At 41.3% G+C, this 19,796-nt stretch overlaps 2 protein-coding genes across 5 annotated transcripts in view; both read left to right on the top strand.

Annotated features, from left to right (window-relative positions):
* Positions 1-2,066, top strand: part of LOC141809839 (E3 ubiquitin/ISG15 ligase TRIM25-like) — a 50,579-nt gene extending 48,513 nt beyond the window's left edge. Inside the window, exon 13 of the mRNA XM_074697048.1 lies at positions 1,054-2,066. Within this exon, the coding sequence (XP_074553149.1) occupies positions 1,054-1,583 (530 nt within the window). The 3' untranslated portion in view covers positions 1,584-2,066. The remainder of the gene's footprint in view (positions 1-1,053) is intronic.
* Positions 2,067-4,322: 2,256 nt separating this feature from the next.
* On the top strand, positions 4,323-19,383 carry LOC141807731 (E3 ubiquitin/ISG15 ligase TRIM25-like). Of its 4 annotated transcripts, none has more exons than XM_074693923.1 (9): positions 4,323-4,429; positions 8,786-9,398; positions 12,917-13,012; positions 13,136-13,369; positions 13,739-13,907; positions 13,998-14,057; positions 15,056-15,235; positions 16,659-16,694; positions 19,065-19,382. In XM_074693923.1, the coding sequence occupies exons 2-9, from the start codon at positions 8,802-8,804 to the stop codon at positions 19,202-19,204; spliced, it is 1,512 nt and encodes a 503-aa protein (XP_074550024.1). In that variant the 5' UTR covers positions 4,323-4,429; positions 8,786-8,801; the 3' UTR covers positions 19,205-19,382. The 4 variants fall into 4 exon arrangements, with proteins under 4 accessions (XP_074550024.1, XP_074550033.1, XP_074550041.1 ...); XM_074693932.1 differs by lacking the exon at positions 4,323-4,429 and adding an exon at positions 4,437-4,508; XM_074693913.1 differs by lacking the exon at positions 4,323-4,429 and adding an exon at positions 4,611-4,710 and having other exon boundaries at positions 19,065-19,383.
* Positions 19,384-19,796: the final 413 nt, after the last annotated feature.

The raw sequence follows: 19,796 nt of genomic DNA, 5'->3' as shown, positions 1-19,796 counted from the left end.
GGTATGGATCGGGTATCAGCACAATTAAACTTTAATAGATCGGATCGTAATGTAAAAAAGTGTATCGGCCCATCAGACTTTAAAGTTTATTAACTAACAAAAAATGATTGCACTGTTAAAGCTTTCATATAGAACAGGAAATATGGAGCCCAACGGGAAAATACCTCAGATTTTTTAGGTTCAGTTATTAACCACTTCTAGTTTTAGACATCGGACGATTATTAATAAACATTAATCTGTTGGACCCCCATTACTGAGTCTTGTTTGTACAACACTATTATTTGTCACATTATTTAGGCCATGTTTACACATCTGAAAATGCTGAATCACAGTGAAAAAAAAATCTGCGTTTACACGGAAGCACTGTAGTAAGCTTGCCAGGCCTGCAGGTGGTGCTATAACTGTCTTGTCCAGAAGCAGCTTTTGGTAGGTCTCCACTGAAGTAGAGTTGAGCTGATCATCTGGTGTATTGGGGAATACTAAGAGCAAAAGTGGAGCAACAGATGCACATTTTGTAGGAAGACGGTCAGCATATTCAGCAGATTGAGCAGCACGAGCGCAGCATGGTAGTTTGCGCCGATCGTGACAACGGTACTGTTGTCCTGTTGTTGCTGGCTTACTGTTTACACGGCAACGGTGATGGCAGCGTTTCAGAATCCCACTCTGGAGGCTGTTATCAAAAGTTTGCGTTGTAGTTTAGCTGAAATGCCGCTTCCATGTAAACCCAAGGCTGAAAGGCAACAAAACTTTTCACCCCAAAACCGTTGTCATGTAAACGGCCCCTTGGTTTGTCATTTGCTGAGTCATCTGTTTGACGTTAAAAGGAAGGAGGAATGATGTCAACGTGCATCACTGTTGGCTGAGTTACACTGTTTAAATTTTGCAGGTGTGCACTCTTTAGACACCAATGTAAAACAGAGTTCAAACAAGGTACTAACATAAGATAATCCTGGTTAATAGACAAATCAAAAATATAATCGATGGATCAGTCATCATCAGAAATAATCATCAGTTGCAGCCCTAATAATAACCCTGTTTTCCTCTCCCTTCCAGATGGCACTGTGCTCACTTTTGACCCAAGGACTGCCCACAAACGCATCGCACTGAAAGAGGACTTCACTGTGGCTTCTGTGTCAGATGAACATGCAGAGTACACGGACTGCCCTCAGCGCTTTGCTGTCTGCTCCCAGGTGCTCGCCTCTAAAGGCTTCACCAGAGGGCGCCACTACTGGGAGGTCAAGATGAGCAGCAACAACTTCATTGGCATCGGGCTGGCTTACAACAGCATTGACCGCAAAGGTCCCACCAGCCGACTGGGCCGCAACGCCCAGTCCTGGTGTGTCGAGTGGTTCAACGTCAAGCTGTCAGCGTGGTACAACAGCAGCGAGACTGTGCTGGAAAATCCCAACTCAAAGCGTGTAGGTGTGCTGCTGGATTGTGAGAACGGGGTCGCCACCTTCTATAACGTTGCAGACCGAGCGTATCCCTTCCACTCCTTTGTGTTCCCCTTTGCTGAAGCTGTTTACCCAGCTTTCTGGATTTTCTCAAGTGGCTCGTCCATTTCTCTGTGCAAGCTTCAGTAATGAGGAACACACACATGGGCCCAGACAGGCACAGCCAGACCCTTTTTATATCAGTAATTAAGGGGAAGATAATTTACTGGCTGCAGAGGGCCAGTTACATGTCTGTAAGAGAAATCATTTATCCATCCGGTGTAATGATCGAATCATATTCTCTGATGAAAAATACACAGTTATAATAGAAGTTTAGGGTATTAATGTCTACAGGTTTTACTAACCATGCTCGAGGTGGTGGCTAACCTGTACTCTCCCTTTGCACTTTAAATTAAAAAGCTAGTGGTTGGAAATTGATGTGTGAGAATGCTTGGTTTAGGATGATAGAACAGGTTACACTCCTCTTTCTAGTGCTCTGCTGTGAACTCTTGATGTGAGATGCTGACGATAGAACAGTACATTTAAACATCAAGGGGGCTGACCAGATATACAAGCAGGGGTGGTGTTTTTTGGGTGGAAAGTCTGCGGTTTGGATGAACAGCTCAGAAGTTTTGTTTGCTCAAAATCAAAAAATATAAAAGTGGTGTGGTGATTATTCTTTTCCACTGAGGAATATATCCAGGATGGAAAAAGAGCCATCTAACTAACTACGCTTGAAGCTATATACAGCCTCTGAGTGTGGTCAGGGTGACAGTGATAGTGAAGGTTGCTACTGAACCACAGGATTAGCAATCCTGTATTTAAGGTCAGCAACCAAAGGAACGTACGTCACGTACCCATGCAGTAAAAATTACTTCATGATGAATTTTCAAATCCAGATTAAAAAAAAATGTTTCGAGATGATTGTTCTTTTAAAAGACATGGCGTTGAGTCGTTTAAAGGACAAGGCGTGCTTCTTTTAAAAGTATCGGATGTTACTTTTTAAAGTGAGACATACTGTCTGTAGCACTCAGCCTGTTGTCCAGGGATGGGACACACTGTATATTCACTCTACAGCATGTGTGTGCTAGTTCCTCCAGTATGGATTCATCTAGAAAACATTTAGTGTTCTGCAATCTTGTATAGCAACCGTTACGACAGCAGTGACTCAGTGCGTACTGCCATCTGCTTAACATGATAGCAGTCTGGACATCTGGATCTTGAAATGTAGACATTAGATGTGAGAACAGCCTGATCAAATATGATCATGGTGGTCAGACTTCACCCTTTGCTCTTTATTAGGGATTAAGTGTGGTGTAATAAACACTGAGCTAGAGCTCATGGCCTTGATCAGTTAAATGCTGCATTATATCTTAAAGTATGATCTGACTGACCTAATGATGAGCTGTCCAGCAGAGGAAAGTTTCCTTAGAATTTCAGACATAGATTGTCTGGTTACAGGTCACCTACAGACAGCAGGTGGCTCTCTACCAACCAGAAGCACAGTGCGGTTAATTCACCTGTCATCTCCAAGTCTTAACGAGAGAGGTTTGTTGTCTCTGGCATGGTTGGTAATTGGTATTCCACTAAAAGTATCAGTCATGAAGATAAGTGAATAGTTCTCTCTTTACATCCATCCCTCTCTCTTTTCACATAACTTCACATGATGTCTGAACATGGACGTGAAGCTATCAGGAAAGGGATGAGTGGCGGCAATGGTCCATCAGCAGGTTTAAACTGGGTATGCTGTGCTGGTGTGGTTTGCCCAAAAGAAACATAAGAGTAGTTTTTTTCACGTGTATCTAAGGTAGGAGTATCAAACCAACAGACCAGGCTGTTCTCAAAAGGCTGGTCAGGAAATGTACGGTGTGCAGTTTCACAGAACTTGTGCTCTGAAACAAAGTTCACCCCAGCATTTGGATACGTTTGCTAGAATGGACTGACATTAAAAACAAACATGTTAGTCGACAGTCGGTGAACAATAGCTTTGTAACCTCACTGCATTAAGAAGTTGACTTCATATAAAGTCTGAATCTGTAAAATGTACTGTTTTGTTTCTCTTGATGATTTCACAAAGCATACATGATTGTCTTAAGATTGTAAGGATCATTGCTTCACTATTGTGTGCTTGTTCAGACTTTGTTTAATTTTTTGATTGCAAATAAAAGAAATTTCTGTCATTTGATTTTTTTTTGTCATTTGTTTTATTTGGCTGACTGGCTTTAAAACAGCCTTTTGTCAAAGTATTAATTTTGATTTCTAACCAAGGAAATGGACCACACTGAGGAGTACAGAAAGCTACAAGCAGCCTGTGTCAGGTGAATGTGGCTAACCTTAGAAAATAGAAGGCAATGTGGAAGGGGTTCTCTACTGTTCTCAGAAGGCCCATCAGTCAGATAATCAGGGGCCCTTTAGTCCAAAAAAAAAAATTAACAGTAGAAATTACCATGTTAACAGCCTTGAATAACCTAAATAGCTGCACACACTGTATAGGGTGTTTTTTTTTTTTTTTTCAACTCAGCAGTTTATAAGATAGCCTATTAGAGACAGGAGTTCGCCCAATCAGAAGCACACTTCATCGGTTGGACATGCAGGCACCCATAACTGGTTGTGCTGTACTCAAACCCCGACCCATTTCCAATATGTCAACTGCCAAGGACTTGCTTCAAAATTCCGTTTCAGAAACAGACGAGTGACGTCACAAAGACGTCCATTTACTGTCTATGGCTGCAACAGGACTGTCAGGGTTAAGTCTTGATAGCAAAAAGGAAATAATCAAATGTAGACAAAAGAAACGAGTTACAAAACAGAAATCCTGAAATCCAGAGCCACAAGGAGAAAGTGACGAATCTACTTTGACATCCTTAATGCTGTCATGAAACTGTCCTTCTGAGACCATAGGAACAAAGTCACATGATCTACGTAGGCTGGCCCAGCAGCGGTGAATCAAACATCAGCGAAGCAATGTGAGGCAGGCTTGCTCTGAGCTGAGACTGGTAAGTGGCACATTTGTGAACGTCTTTTAGTCCGGTTGTTTTAACAGACTTGTTGTTTTGTTTGCTGTCGCCGTGAGCTGTGAGTAAAATTAGGATTCAAACTCTTCTGCTGCATGTAAGAGGCTAAGCTCATTGTTAACACCTATTGGGGTATCCCATTAGCCTGTCGGCATTTAGGTGAGTCACAGAAAAGCAACCTGGAGCCGGGTAGTTTTGTTCTTTGTTTTCTCCGTACGTTCGCGTGGTGGGATGGGAAATGAACTGGCTGTTTCTTCTCGCAGGTGAGGTCTTTTACTTTTACTCTTTCAACACGTTCCACACAGGAGCAGTGTTTTAATTTGATTTAACAAATTAATTAACAGATATATTTGAACATGCGATAATAACTGCTCTTTTCTGCTATGTACACTCTGTAATGTTCAGTTTTATGTAGTTGCTTAAATTCACCTTCATAGTTGCTACTTTGCCAACGGCTCCAATAATATCCAGCAGTATCCCTGCAGGCCGCAGTCTCACGCCCGCAGTCTTACGGCTGCTGTTTTCTCGCAACAGCGCCACCTAGTGAATTGTAGTTGTCTTTCAGCTCTCGGCTGTGTTTCCCAAAACCGAACCCATTGGAGACGTTTGCGGCGCAATATTTATGCAATAATAATTAGCAAAAAAAAAAAGTCTGTCTCATAATGTCTCATAATGAGACATGCTAAAATCAAACAGGAACTGAGCGCCATATCGTCAACACATAGCGGAAAAGGCAAACCAGAAGTTGGTCTTCTTTGATTTTTTTGTTTGTTTGTTTGTTTGTTTGTTTTTTAAGTAAGAATGTGCAATTAAAGTTATTACAGTACTGAAGATTCTTGTGTTTTTGGAGTCTTTTTTTTTTTTCAGTTTTACCAAAGTACAATTAACAATATACACATAGTTGCAGCCTGGGGCTATGATACAGCAATCATCCAACAAAGATGCAGAAAAATATACACATAACAACACAAGAAAAAGAAAAGTTAAAATATCATTTGTGTTCTTTTTGACTTTTTTTGGCGCTACGGTGCTCTCATTAAACTGAAAGTTTGACATATTAGAGATTTTATTCGGGGCTCCATGACAAAATATGTTTTTATTTTCCTGTTTATGGTTAACGGTATTCAGACTGGCGCTTTACCACTGGTTGTGTTTCTTAACCATTTTTTGTTGTATTTCTGGTTTAAATTTTTGTTTTCTGTTTTGTTTCTAGCATGAATTACCGTTTCATTTGAAACGTGCATAATACATGTCAACAGCATAACGTCTACAAAATCTGGTTGAGTGGAAATTTCATTTGTGTTTCATTGAGATCTGGTATTATTGGCTCTAAGGGGCGCCTGAGTTCCTGCATGGTGACGTACAGCTGAAAAAGTGAAAAAATAGACGAAGAAGACCAACTTCCGGTTTGCCTTTTCCGCTATGTGTTAACTCCTAATGACACATATTAAAACTAAAATATTTTTATAAAAAATCTTAACATTCACGCACTAACAGACAGATGTATGACCTATGTAGGTCTAGGGTTCCTCATCAAACTCACAAACTCTGTTTTCAATAATATTTTTTATTCCCCCTCACCTGCCACCCACCCACCAGTTAAGCAATGATATAGGCTAATTAACATTGATTTTTCTCTTTAGAAATGCATGCACCAGATTTAATTACTGAATTTGCATGATAGTTTTAAAATTAACTATGAATGACAAATTAATATATAGGGGCATGTTAATTCAAGCAATGTCTCCACTTAATTAAAAAAAAGTACATTTAACTCAGTCTCACAGTTTCGTGTTGGTGTCGTTCGAATAAGTTACGATAGTGTAATCAATTAACGTTAGTTTAACAGAATCGTCATTGCTTAACATTAACATTACACAATTCTCTTCACTGTTCATTTTCAACATGGTAATTTTGATGTAAAATTATCCAACGTTTACATAAAAAAAAAAGTATACATGTGACATACGTTCGTTTTTTCCAAGGCAAGCTATTCTGTATTACACTGCGCATGTGCGACTGAGCACCGTGAGACTGCGGCCTGGGAGGCTGCAGCTGGACCCTTCTCAACGGCTCCGTTCCATTGCGTGTTGGTTGGCTGGTAGGTGTCAGACGATTTGCAAAATTGACAACCGTGACAACACGAATGCAAAAGCTATGACAAATACAGCTATAATGCCAACATTATGGCATAACTGTTTAAGATGACACATTACCTGTAAATATAGTAATACAAGTACAACAAAGGTGATCACAAGGTGAGACTTACTTATTTTCACACATTTTCTGTGGCTTTTGGGAAACTAGCCTCTTTTGACTTCCGTTGTGGCTGTACATTGGTTGTGATAGGGCACTCAATCTGCGTTTTTGTAAATTGACATGAATTGACATTCACAGCCCCAGCAACTGGCCAAATAAAGCACTTGTGTATCTGATATGTCTAGCTATTGACCTCTCATACCAAAGAGGATCATCCAGGGGAACACTACAGGATTTTGTGGCAGGTATTTCTCTGCAATGTCAAAAACTGCTTGTTCAAACACTGCAAAACCTTAAAATACATGCAAGTGTTCCTGTCTTATTTTTAGTAAATATCGTCTTATTATTAATGATATGAACCGTATTCAACCGACAAGACCAGAAACACGTCTTGTGTCTTATTTGCTAAGTTTCTTGAAATAAATAAGAAACTTTTTTTTTCCATTCTTTTTATCCCAGTGGCAGATATGTTTACACTTTACAAGCAATTCAGGCCACATTCTTATCTTTAAATAACTTGAAGTATGACATTTTTCTGGCCTGGTCAGGTGAATCTGGCTCATATTAAGCCCATAGACTGTAAAAAAAAAATGGACGGTATCTTTCTGGGCTCAAAGTGAGGTCCCCACAAAAACTGCTCCCCCTGGTGGCTGGCTGCAGCATAGGTCAAAAAATCAGGCTTTCCAGTCATTCCAGATGAGCTGTGGTCAAACTTTAAAAAATTAATACACCTTGTAGAAATGTTTCTGACCTCCTATTATTGTGGTGATTTGAAGATATTATTTGGCTGCCTTGTATTGTTGTCACCTGGCTTCACTCAGATTCTCCCAGAATCCCTCACAGTCTCTACTGCTCAGACACTGGCTCCACAACTGCTACAATGGCTGTGCCTGTGACAGGGGAATTTTGGCTTCAAAACCGTATAATGATAAATGGCGGAGCCACGTTGTCCACTATATATACAGTATATGATTAAGCCTTGAAGGACATTTTTATTGAAAATAATACAAAAACACATGATTAAATTTCAGAAATTTTGCAGTGGCCCAGCATCCATGCAGAGGCTGTCCCACTTCTCAGGCTTATTCATGTAAGGGCCACTTTATGGGCAGCACTGATGGGATACCCCAGTCTTTTACTAGATTTTATAGGGTTACTATAACATCTGCAGCAATCAGCCTCACTGTCTTTATGCCATGAGGGTAAATGCAGAGGTTACAATAACACAGATGTGTAATTAGTATAGTAGGTGTAAGCCCAGGAGCACATGATTGAAGAAACAGCAATGGCTCTCTAATGAGCATCAACAAGACATAAATAATGACTTTTAACATCACAAAGAAATAAGCTAAGAAGGAGTCCATTTAGACACAAGTCCTGCCTCTGACACGGAAAATATTGGTGGTGCACAATTACTCTGTAACACTTAAAGTGATCAGAACAACACCATGCTTCCTATCAGGTGAGAAAACGATGAAAAATAAGCTTTAGTTGGCAGAGGAAATAAATATGTGAGCTGAGCTGGGAGCTAATGCAGTATGCTGCCACTTGGTTGAGAAATTTGTGCACATGAACACACAAGCGCAGGCGCAGAGAGAGAGGGAGAGAGAGAGAGAGAAAACACACACACACACACACACACACACACACACACACACACACACACACACACACACACACACACACACACCCAGAGAGAGAGAAAGGGAAAGGGAACTGTGTTTCAGTCACGAGTGGATCACACAGATCGCTTTTCTCCTGACCTGCAGTAGCTACAGTAAAGGTAAGTGAGAGTAAAGATTTATTTTCTCCAGCTTTTCAGAGCATCGAGCAGATAGGTCCTGTATAGACAGGCAGAAAGCGCAGGTGATTATAAACTGACTGTTTTAAGAGTTGAAAAATGCTGTAAATAAGCTACAAGTAAGAAGTAAAATAAATCTTTGTTTATATAATTAATCCTTTAATTTCTCAGATTTCTATAGTTCTTTTTCCCTTCACAGTCCTACAAAAAGGTGAAACTTATTTGGTTAATGTGGTTTTCACGCTCCTGACTGGTTAGGTTTCGTTTCTCCCTCGCAGCCTCACTGCACCCATCATGGCCGATGTGGAGCAGAGTCAGTTTTCTCTCATGAGCCTGGAGGAAGAGCTCACCTGCAGCATCTGTCTGAGCACCTTTGACTGTCCGGTGACCCTCCCCTGCGGACACAACTTCTGTCAGGACTGCCTGCAAGCCCATTGGAAGGACTCATACAGCTGTCCCCAGTGTCGGACCCTCTTCCCCACCAAACCAGAGCTGAAGAAGAACACGGTCCTCAGCACTGTGGTGAAGACCTTCAACCTGAGGTCCAACAATAATGAGGATGACAAGGAGGAGGAGGAAGCCCAAGAAGAAAAGAAAGATGAAATCATACTCTGTGACACCTGTATGGAGGCAGAAGCATCCAAGACCTGCCTCACCTGTATGGCCTCTTTCTGTGAGGAGCACCTCCGGCCTCACCGGGAGAACCCCAAATTCAGCGTCCATCAGCTTTGTGAGCTGGGTGAGCTGTCAGAGAAAATCTGTCCCGACCACAACAAGCTAAAAGAGTTCTTCTGCAGCGAGCACCAGCGTTCGATCTGCAGCCTGTGCCTCCAGCAGGTCCACAAGGGCTGCCCCTTCATTTCCCCGGAGGAGCAGAGGAGCCAGAAAGAGGTGTGTTTGGGAAATTTTCCAAAACTTACCATCACGCACACAGTTGTATCTTAAAAACCCAAGAGCTCTGAGGGATTGACACCAAATAAGACACAGATAAGACAGATCTTTGGCTACATTGGTCCTTCAACCAATCAGACACAAAACATCCCTTACATATGTGCTATCCCCATTATAACACATAAAGACTGTCACTTCTGAATTTAAAACATAGCAAGCAATACATGTTTTGATTGACAGCTAACACTAAATCAAACTCTGAGCCACACAGCCTTTAAATAACTCCTTCTCCAACTATCGTGACCCTTCGTGACTGAAGTCTTTTTCACCGACTCTGCATTTCTTTTTTTCAGTCACGTTTCAGCTATCCCTCAAATTATCTGTATTTACATGTTTTTGATTATTTGCTCTTTAATTCATCTGTTTTGATGTTTCCTCATCTGTTCTGGCTTGTTTGCTTTTATGACCTAGTTGCCATTTGAGACCTGCCTGTTTTATGGCCATCATTCCTTTAATTTGCATTTATTCATGTTGACATTTTGTGTGTGTGTGTTTGTGTGTGTGTTTGGGTTTCTAGACTTCCCTCTGGTTATACTGACTGTTCTGTTCTGGTGACCTCTTGAGTTCCTGCTTTTGCTTGGTCTGTCAAAGCACTTTAAAGACCTGTTTTAAAAAGTGTTGAATGAATAAGATGGAGGAGTTGGTTTTTTTTAATCAACCAGGTTTGACTGTTAATAAGTTTGATATTTACCGCTAATGTTCCAAATCCAGTTTTTACTTTGTTACTAGTTAATGAAAAAGTTGGTCTGGAGCTGAGGTGATGACCAAATACAAACCTAAAGACCCAATATGGAGAATAAAGAATAAGCGTGGATGAAAACACATTCACTGTGAAACTATGGTATATGATCAGACTATCAACTATGCTTATCTTAATATCAATCAATCAATCAATCAGTCAGTCTTTATCTGTATAGCGCCAAATCACAACAAACGTTATCTCAAGACACTTTCCAAAAACATTAACAGGTCATGGCCCTGTTAAAATAAAATTTTATAAGCAGAAACCCAACATCAAAACAAGAAAAGGAGTGTTATCACATCTTAACCCACCATGAGTACAGGTCTTTGCAGCATTTAGCAAGTTACAATGGCAAGAAAAAACTTCCCTTTAACAGGCAGAAACCTCGGACAGAACTAGACTCATGTTAGACAGACATCTCAGAAGACCGTCTGGGTTAGAGAGAGACAGATAGAGGAGAGAGAAGTATAGAGAGAAAAGGAGGGATGACAGAGAGAGGGAGACACACACACCCAGGGAGGGAAACGGGAGCCCTGTGTGTCACTTCCCCCCGGCAGTCTAAACCTATAGCAGCATGACTAAGAGCTGGTTCAGACCTGATCCAGCTCTAACTGTAAGCTTTATCAAAAAGGAAAGTTTTGAGTCTACTCTTAAAGGTTCAGACCGTGTCTGCTCCCCAGACCTCAACCGGTAAGTTATTCCAAAGAAGAGGAGCCTGATAACTAAAGGCTCGACCTCCCAGACTACTTTTAGAGACCCTAGGTACAACGAGCAGACCTGCATGTTGGGAATGCAATGACCTAGATGGATAATACAGACCGATCAAGTCTTTAAGATACAATGGCCCGATGCTATTAAGCGCTTTGTGAGTCAGAAGAAGAATTTTAAACTCTATCCTAGATTTTATAGGTAACCAGTGTAGAGACGCTAACACTGGAGAGATGTGCTCTCTCCTCCCAGTCCAAGTCAGTACCTGAGCTGCAGTGTTCTGAACCAGCTGAAGAGTCCTAATAGACTTATTAGGACAGCCGGATAGAAGCGAGTTACAGTAGTCCAGCCTAGAAATGAAAGCATGGACTAGTTTCTCAATAAGCAGTGTCTAAACCTCTTGATATTAAAAAGATGAAAAAATGCTATCCTTGAGACCTGTTGGATGTGAGAGTTAAAGGACAGGTCCTGATCAAAAAGAACTCCCAGGTTCCTGACAGTGGTGCTGGAAGCCAAGCTGAAGTCGTCCAAGCGGGCATACTAAATCATTACTTTTATGATATATCTGATGCAGTTCTCTGTCCTGCTGTAGTTTTCGGGCTCATTCATTATGACCAAGGTCTCAGACTCAGCAGTCTGCTCGTCTTTGTCATAGTGTCTGATTTATTGACCCATATCAATCTAGTCATAATGTAATCAGATAATAATAGTTATAAGCACCAAGTGACGTGTGTTTTGAACCCTTCTGTGTTGTAAACACTGGAGTCATCCACTGTCCTCTGGATACCTGTTCACTTGTTGATGCCTTCCACCCACTCACTGATTTCACACAGAGCTGAGAGTTGTTTACCATCTGTCAAACTGGTGTTATTTAGGTAAAAATTGCCCTATATAAAATATGCCCTCTATAATATCAGGAGGATCAGACCCTACCTGACAACAGGCCACACAGCTTCTGGTACAGGCCTTTGTGATATCACGCATCGACTACTGCAACTCCCTCCTAGCAGACCTCTGTGTGTGTACATTTAAACCTCTGCAGATTACCCAGAATGCAGCAGCAGTCTGGTCTTTGACCAGCCCAAAACAGCACATGTCACCCGTTAATCTCGCTTCACTGGCTTCCAGTAGTAGCTCCAATCAAATTCAAAGCTCTTCTCCTGGCTTACAAAACACTGACACGAACAGTTCCTTCCTACCTGGGGTCCCTCATCCAGGTCTACACTCCCACTCGCCCACTATGCTCTGCTTGTGAAAGACGCCTGGTGCTCCCAGCTCAACGCGGCCCCAAATCACTAGACAGACTCTTCTTCTCTGTTGTGCCCAAATGGTGGAATGAATTACCTAACTCTATACGATCCACAGAGTCCCTTTCTACTTTTAGGAGATGTCTGAAAACTCATCTGTTCAGGGAACACTTAGGCCTTAATCTGACCCTTCTCCTCTTTGCCCTCAGGGGTACAATTAGCCAGTAGGTCTAAGACTTAGCTCTTGTGATTTTTCAGCACTACTACTGAATGTTATTGAAGATTGAAGTATACTGTTGCAGCAATTAATTGTGGTTTGTTGGCTTGTTGATTATACTTGATAAAGAGCAAAAATACATGTTTGACACCCTGGGTTAAAAATTCTTCAGTCTGGATAGTTCACTCCATTAACCCATAACTAAACCGGGGTGAGTTTTTTTTGTTTATTTGTTTGTTTTTGTTATTTTAAATAAAAGGGTTTTGAGTTTTGTACAGTTAAAGCTACGCTAGGCTTGAATGACAGGTGGGTACACTGAAAGTGTTAGCTGTGTCTTGTCAAGTAAAACCCAGGCTGAGACCGTCTCCTGTGTGGCACCTCTGATCCATTGGTTTTAAAATAGCCCCTCAGAGACCTCGACATTATGGAGAACATGTCCCTGCTTATACAGTCTGTGGTACAAACAGTATTAGTGCTTATTTGCTAGTGTCAAAAAATATATATTTCATTAAATATTTTTCTACTCTAAAATTGGCCCTTACAGACTGACTTCAGAGACAAACTGGGTCTGCTGGAAACCAAGATCAACAAGACTGAGATGGTCCTGGTTCAAATGAAGGACATGCAGAACAAGCTGAAGGTACTCAGTCACTGCAACGTTTTAATTTATGAATAGGGTTTAACACAAATCACTCTATTTCACTCAGAGGGGAACATGTAGAGGAATGACTGTCTTTTTGTCTCCTGCTTGGTCCTGGGCCAGGATACATCAGCCATAAAGAAAACAGCATTAGCAGGCATGTATCGACAGATGCAGGAGATGTTGGCGGCAGAGGAACGCGAGGCTCAAAATGAAGTGGACCGTGAGCAGGAGGTCTGTCAGAAAAAACTTCAGGACTTCATGGGACGGTTCACAGAGAACGCAGTGAAGATGAGAAAAGCAAGTGAAGCTATCAACAGTCTGCTGAGTCAGTCCCAGAGCCTGGCCTTTCTCCAGGTGGGGCAATAATTCAGGGTGAAGGGGGGATTTGTTGGTAAGCCTGGAGACAAAGGGTCTGTGAACTTGGACTAAATGCTGGGTGCTTGTCTATCAGGCTCAAAGTAAGGCAGCTGTGTTGAGTCATAGCCAAGAAGCAGTGACACAAAAATTGATATATCTGCTCTAGATCTGAAATCTGCAGCTCCAGTCCTCTTCCCTATGAGATGATTTGGGTTTGGATTGTTGCTCAGATTGTAAAAGCAGTTTTAAAAACATCTGTTCTGACTATTTTAACAGTTTTCAAAAGTTGTGGCATTAAATGCACTAAACTCAACATATACAAGTGCCATGCCTAGTTAAACTCATCTCATTCCTTTTTCCTCTTAGACCTCATTTTATTTGCCAAAGGTTGTAAATTTTGACCCTTACCCTCCGCGGGTCAGCCTGGACACCAAAAAGGTGACTTCAACTCAGGCCTGTGCTGCTGCCCTGAAGGACCACCTGACAGAGCTCCTCAAGCAGCCTGCAGAGGACAGGCTCCAGACACTCAAACCAGGTGACTGGACTAATGTGAAATACATAAACGCACTTACTTAAGATGAAAACAACAACAACAATAACAAGAAACTTCTATGACTGTTCACAGGTGAAAAATCTGAGCCCTTCTCAGGACCTGAAAAGACTGCAAGTGCCCCACCTGAACCAGGTATGTTCATATCAAGAGTATTTAAAAGCTGAAGAAGAGATGTATCAGTGGGTTGTAAAAGATTAGGATCAGGGTTGTCCAAAGAGCACTTAGTTTGGATCCTTTTAAAGAGACAATGACCAGAGTGTCAAGGTCAGAGAGGCTTTGTGGTTGATACAGTGTGTTTGTGAAGAGTTATTTAACAGAAATATCATGAGTGCTGTGATAACTTTGTGTATCTTTCTCCTGCAACATGAGCTTCAAGAAGCTTTCTTCAGTCTAAACTGATTTCTTTTGTTTTTGGCCTGATGCATTCAGCTCCGGTGACGGCTCGAAGCTTGAGCTGGGGTTTTTACACTGTGTGCAGTGAAGAGGGTAGCAGAAGTAGAGTACAATGAGTACTAGAAAATCACTCGGAGAACGCAGACGACCTCCATTAAGCATATTGTGAATGTTACACAACGCTTTGGTCCGACTTTAATGTTATACTCCCTTTCAGCAGACTGTCTGCTACAATTTGGTGTTAGTAGTAGGTTTGTATGATAATTTGTTTCCTGACAGTGTTGAAAATTATGATGACCCAGTTCATATTTCATATTCAGGATCTTAGTATCCAGAATATTACCAGGATCTGGATCGTGCTTTTACATCTGTCAGAAATTATGGTGACCTTGTCTTGTATTGTTTTGCAAAGCAATCCGACCATTTATGGTGGAGTTATATACGCGTGGTGAAAACGGTCCTATCTCACAATGATAAAGAATCCTTTTTAAAAAAGTCAAGATCCATTTGTTAGAGACAAACTCTCCCAAAAACACAACCTCCTTGGCAGAGGTAATAATGTTTGGATGATTATACATTCTGATATGAATCCAAAAATTAAAAGTTTTTATATTTTTCATCTGCATGTTTTGGTGGAGAAGAAACATTATTCTTAAGTTGTTCAAGCATTTTTTAATGTGAACCTGTTTGAAAGATTTGATTGCTTCAGTTTCTCCTTTTACACCTCAAACTACCAGATCCTCAAGTGCAGAGCAGACCACCAAGGTCCCACAGTCCAGGTCCTCCAACCATCAAGACCGTCTTCCAGCCAGTTCACGTGCCTGTTTACATTCCACATCCTGGCTGGGATACACCCCCGTACACACCATCTTCAGGCCCCAACAGGGGGCCTCATTTCAAACCAGGACCAAAACCAAGTAAGTAGTAAGGTACAGTTAAACATGTGGTATTAGATTGATACCACCCCAGTTCCAAAAGTAGTTGGGATACTTTAGTTTGAATAAAATTCAAACTATTAGTTTATTTGAAAACGGAGCAAAAACAAAAAATGGAAGTGAAAATTTATGGAAAAAAAGTGGTATAAAGATATACACTGACATTAAATTTCATAGCAGCAACACGTCTCACACACAGACTTACAGTGGAGTCGATGTTTTATGAGTGAGGTCAAACGATTCAGAGCTCCCTCTGCTGGCCAGCTGCAGTATAGGTCATAAACCCTGCTGCTTTATGCACATCTCGTTTTTTTTTTTTATCAAATGTAGCATCTGTCTCATAGCCAGTTCTCATTATGTTGGGTTATTTTATTCTATTTTTTTATGTTTAACTTTGTTATTCAACTTTTAAAGAGCAGTTGTGACATCACGATGAACAGCTCTCTAAACCAGCGAAGCTCTTGGAGCGTTCTTCACCAGTTCACCAGAGCAGAGGGGGCATTGAAAGTACAAAAACACTGTGTGCCTAATGAACCCTCAAATCCTGTTTCTATTTAAATGTAACATTTAACATAGCATCCCAACTATTTACCAAACTGGGGTTAAACATTAACTGATTGATTACAACAGCATGCAAAGAAATTCAAAGGGGAATCGGGGGAAAATTCTGGACCTGAATCATATTTAACCCTGAAATTATTAAATAATTCATCTAAAAGATTAATTATGAATTTATCAAATTAATCAACAAGCCAGTGGCACCCACACACTCAAGAAATAACAATATCTACCCTATTTAGCCAAACATGCCAATTCTTCAACTTCAGATCCCCAGACAGCCACAAAAAAAACTGCAAAGAAAATTTCATCCGTTGTAAAAGGGAAAACCCCCGTCTGCAAGCCTGTTCATAAAGCACCTGTGAAGAAAGCTGCAAAAGAGAGCAACAGCAGCCAAAACTCGAAAGGTACAGATGTGTTAACTGCACATAGGGGTGCTTCTCTTTTGCTTTTCAGGGTTTTGAGATGTTCATCTTTGCTGCCCTGCTAGTCCATTAAAATCTGTATGCTTTCAAACATGCAATGTTCTGATGTGTAAATGTTTTGCAGATTAAATATTCTGTTTACATCCTGCATTAGGATGTACACTCACTGGCCACTTTATCAGGTACACCTGCTCCACTGCTTGTTAACACAAATATCTTATCAGCCGTCAGAATGTACGATCACTGTGATGTTATCGTGTCAATTTGGAGCTAAATCTCTGAGGAAGTTTTCCAGCACCTTGTTGAATCAAATAGACAGGGTTTCTCTGATAGCACGGTGTGCCTGATAAAATAGTTGGTGAGTGTATGCTCATAGTTCCCTCCTGTTTTAAATGTCCCCTTTTCAATTTTTCCCCCTGCAGACATGAAAAGTGATTCTAGCCACAAGCCGCCTCACAGTGAGTAATTTACCCTCCTATTCTCGTATTCTGAAGCATTATATGCTGACTTTTTTGTTCTTGTACATACCATTTCCCTGGAATATTGCTGTGAAATCTCACCTAGCGTACCATCTATGGTATTCATTTACACAGGAAAAGAAGATAGATACTTAAAATGGCTGTGAGGAGACTGAACGTGATCTTGAAAAGGCTCCCTTCTAGATATATGCCTGAATCATAATCCACACTTTTTCTCACCACCATTTTAAATTGCTACTTCTTAGCTTCCAGGTCGGGCCAACCAGTAATGGATTGATTTACGGCACATCTAGGTGTCTAAAGCTGCGTTTCCACCAAGCAGTCCGGGTCGGTTCAGTACGGTTTGGGACAGTTAAGTCTGATCCCGTTTGCGTTTCCACAGCAAACTGTGCCCTCTCGTGGTGGGCGGCGTTTAAGCCGGATGCCGGAAGCCGCAGCTGGTAGATAATAGCCCGACACCGTAGCAGCTTACCCCGTTATTAAATCCTACAAAGAAGAAAACGCGACACAGTAAACAAAGAGCACGGATGGAAGACATGCAGAATTTCGTCCTCTCTGTGATTAACATGTAACTCTCTGTTACAAAGTGCAATCAAGCTTTGTTTCAGAGAAGTCTGTGTGCCGCCAGGAGAAATGCAGCCACTGTCGGGGTAAGTGACGATTCTTTTGACCAATCAACCGTCTGCAGTGTTGTAGCTCCACCTCCGGATAGCGGATCGGTTGAGTCTGGCACCCATACGAAAGGGTCCCAAAAAAGTGGGACGGCTCGTCTCGGTTTTTAGGGATCCGTCCCGGGATGAGTCAGTGGAAACGCCGCTAAAAGCGCACCGTACCGAGACGAACCGACCCTGACTGGTTGTTGGAAACGCGGCTTATGACAACACCAAGCCGGCTGACGAAGTTTAGAAGAGAGAAGAGATACAATTCTGTAGTGATGGTGGACACAGGAGCCTGACTGTCAGACAAATAGGACAGAAGGGCAGGAGAAAGATAAACAGGAGAGTGATGCAGCCTGAGCTAAAGGCTAATTAGTGGTCTGTTCAAACTTGAGAGTCTATCAATAAAATGAAGAGTGAAGTTACGTTAGCTCTGATTGGTAGATGACTGGCAGGACAGAACCAGGATTTACTAACGTTACACATTACAGACATGTCTTAGAGCACTGGACTACCAGCTGTGCTAGATCTAGACAGCTACTAGACTATTTTCAAACTGACAGTTTGTCATGTTAGCCTAAAGATACGTTGGAGTACCGGGCTGATAATAGCGCTACATTTAGCTGGCTGTTTAGGGATGGGTACCTTTCACAATTGAAACGATACGGTACCAATGCCAGGTACCTGGCAATCGGCATTGGTACTCAACGGTACCAATTTTTGGTACTTTTTTGTGTCTATGTGGTAAAAAATATCATTTGTTTGATAACAAATTGTTTAACTGGTTTAATAACCTTGTAATGCCGTGCTCATGTCCAGCATAGAAAATCTCCTACTCTGCTACTCCTTCAAGTCATTAGGATGCATTTAGGTATCTAATCATGGTACCTTTTGGTTTTATGTGAATACTAGGTACTTTTGACAGGATTCTGTCTGTACCTATAAAAATACCTAATTTGGTACCCATCCCTACAGCTGCTACGTTTGCTTGATGTCATGTTTCAAACCTTATCACTGGGCAACTGTACTGATAAATACCTTACCTCGGCGTGCTGTATCCAGGAAAAAGTTGTCTTGAACAAAGAAAATTTGTTTCGATCCGATCTCCATTTAATTTCAAAACAAACACACACCTCACTAAAAGTAATTTACCACAGTGTGCAGAGAGTGGCGAGGGAGTGCAATTACAGAAGATCCTCCTCATAGCTTCTTTGAAAGAGATGAAGCAGGCTTTCTACCATTGTTTCAGAGCTTTATGATTTAGGTTTTGTGTCTTTCAGATTATGTTTGTTGACAAAATCAAACATCTGAAAATTAAGAAAGTTGTTGAGCTAAAGTTTCTCAAACTGTTTTTTGTGCAGTTTGTTTCTGTGTTTGTGCGTGAGCTCTAGGCATGTTGGCTGGATACCTGTGTCGCAGTCATTTCACTGGAAAATTAAAGCATACAGGGCATCTCCCAAAAACACCACCTCACAGCCTCCTCTCCTACCTGCAAACCTGAACTGTGTGCAAAGATGTCTGAAACCTGGAGCTCCTCCAGTTTGATTTGAACACACAGAAATTATTGCAGAACCAGATATTTACTTCAGTTTAAAAAGAGCACACAGATTTCTGCGTACAGATGTTTTTGGCAGTTGGTACTACTCTCAAACTCCAGGTGATCTGCTGAGACCTTTTTTGTATTCTCTCTCAGGACACGAGACAAAGCCTCCTGGTGCCTCTGGTGGAGGTAAACCAAGTGCCAAAGGGTCTGACTCTGCGAAGAAAGACAAACCTAAAGGCCATCCTGCATCTGGAAAACCCTTTAAAGGCAATCCCCATCCCAAGAAGTAGATCCAGTAGCAGTAGTTTGTTCCTGTTGGAGTTGGGTTTATCAGTGAGTCACATGACACGGGTGAACTGGGTTTGCTTTGGCACTACAATAAAAAAGTTTGTTGCATTATAAAGTTTGTTAATGATTGATGTGGTGTGGTAACATTTTCTTGATAATAAATGTTTCCAAACAAGGTGAGCTCATATTTGTTTAATTGTTAATGATCGACCAACTCAAACAGAGCTTCTTCTTTGTGATAGTTTCCTTGGAACCAATGGGAGCTTGTAGTTTTGGGGACTGCAGCTGTTAAACTTACCCAAATTCTCATCACAATAACACACAGCCATACTTACTTTTTACCCAACGTCCCTACTTTTTTTGGAATTGCTACTTCTTAGCTTCCAGGTTGGGCCGACCAGTAATGAAAGGATTTACTGTTCGTCGAAGCCTCTTTGACAACACCACACGGCTGACGAATTTTAGTAGAGAGAAGAAATAAAACTCAGAGATCTGTGTTTATCTCTGCTGAAAACAAAAACCTATATTAATGCATCCAAAGGAAGGATCAATTGTTCTTACGCTCAATTGCCACATATAATATTTTAAGCAGTT

This window comes from Halichoeres trimaculatus, unplaced genomic scaffold (assembly GCF_033239565.1).
Source record: "Halichoeres trimaculatus isolate MK-OKI-2021-1 unplaced genomic scaffold, fHalTri1.1 fHalTri1_scaffold_2, whole genome shotgun sequence".
Classification (NCBI taxonomy): Eukaryota; Metazoa; Chordata; class Actinopteri; order Labriformes; family Labridae; genus Halichoeres; species Halichoeres trimaculatus.
The sequence above is the reverse complement of the archived record's forward strand: the minus strand, read 5'-3'. Positions and strand labels throughout refer to the sequence as shown.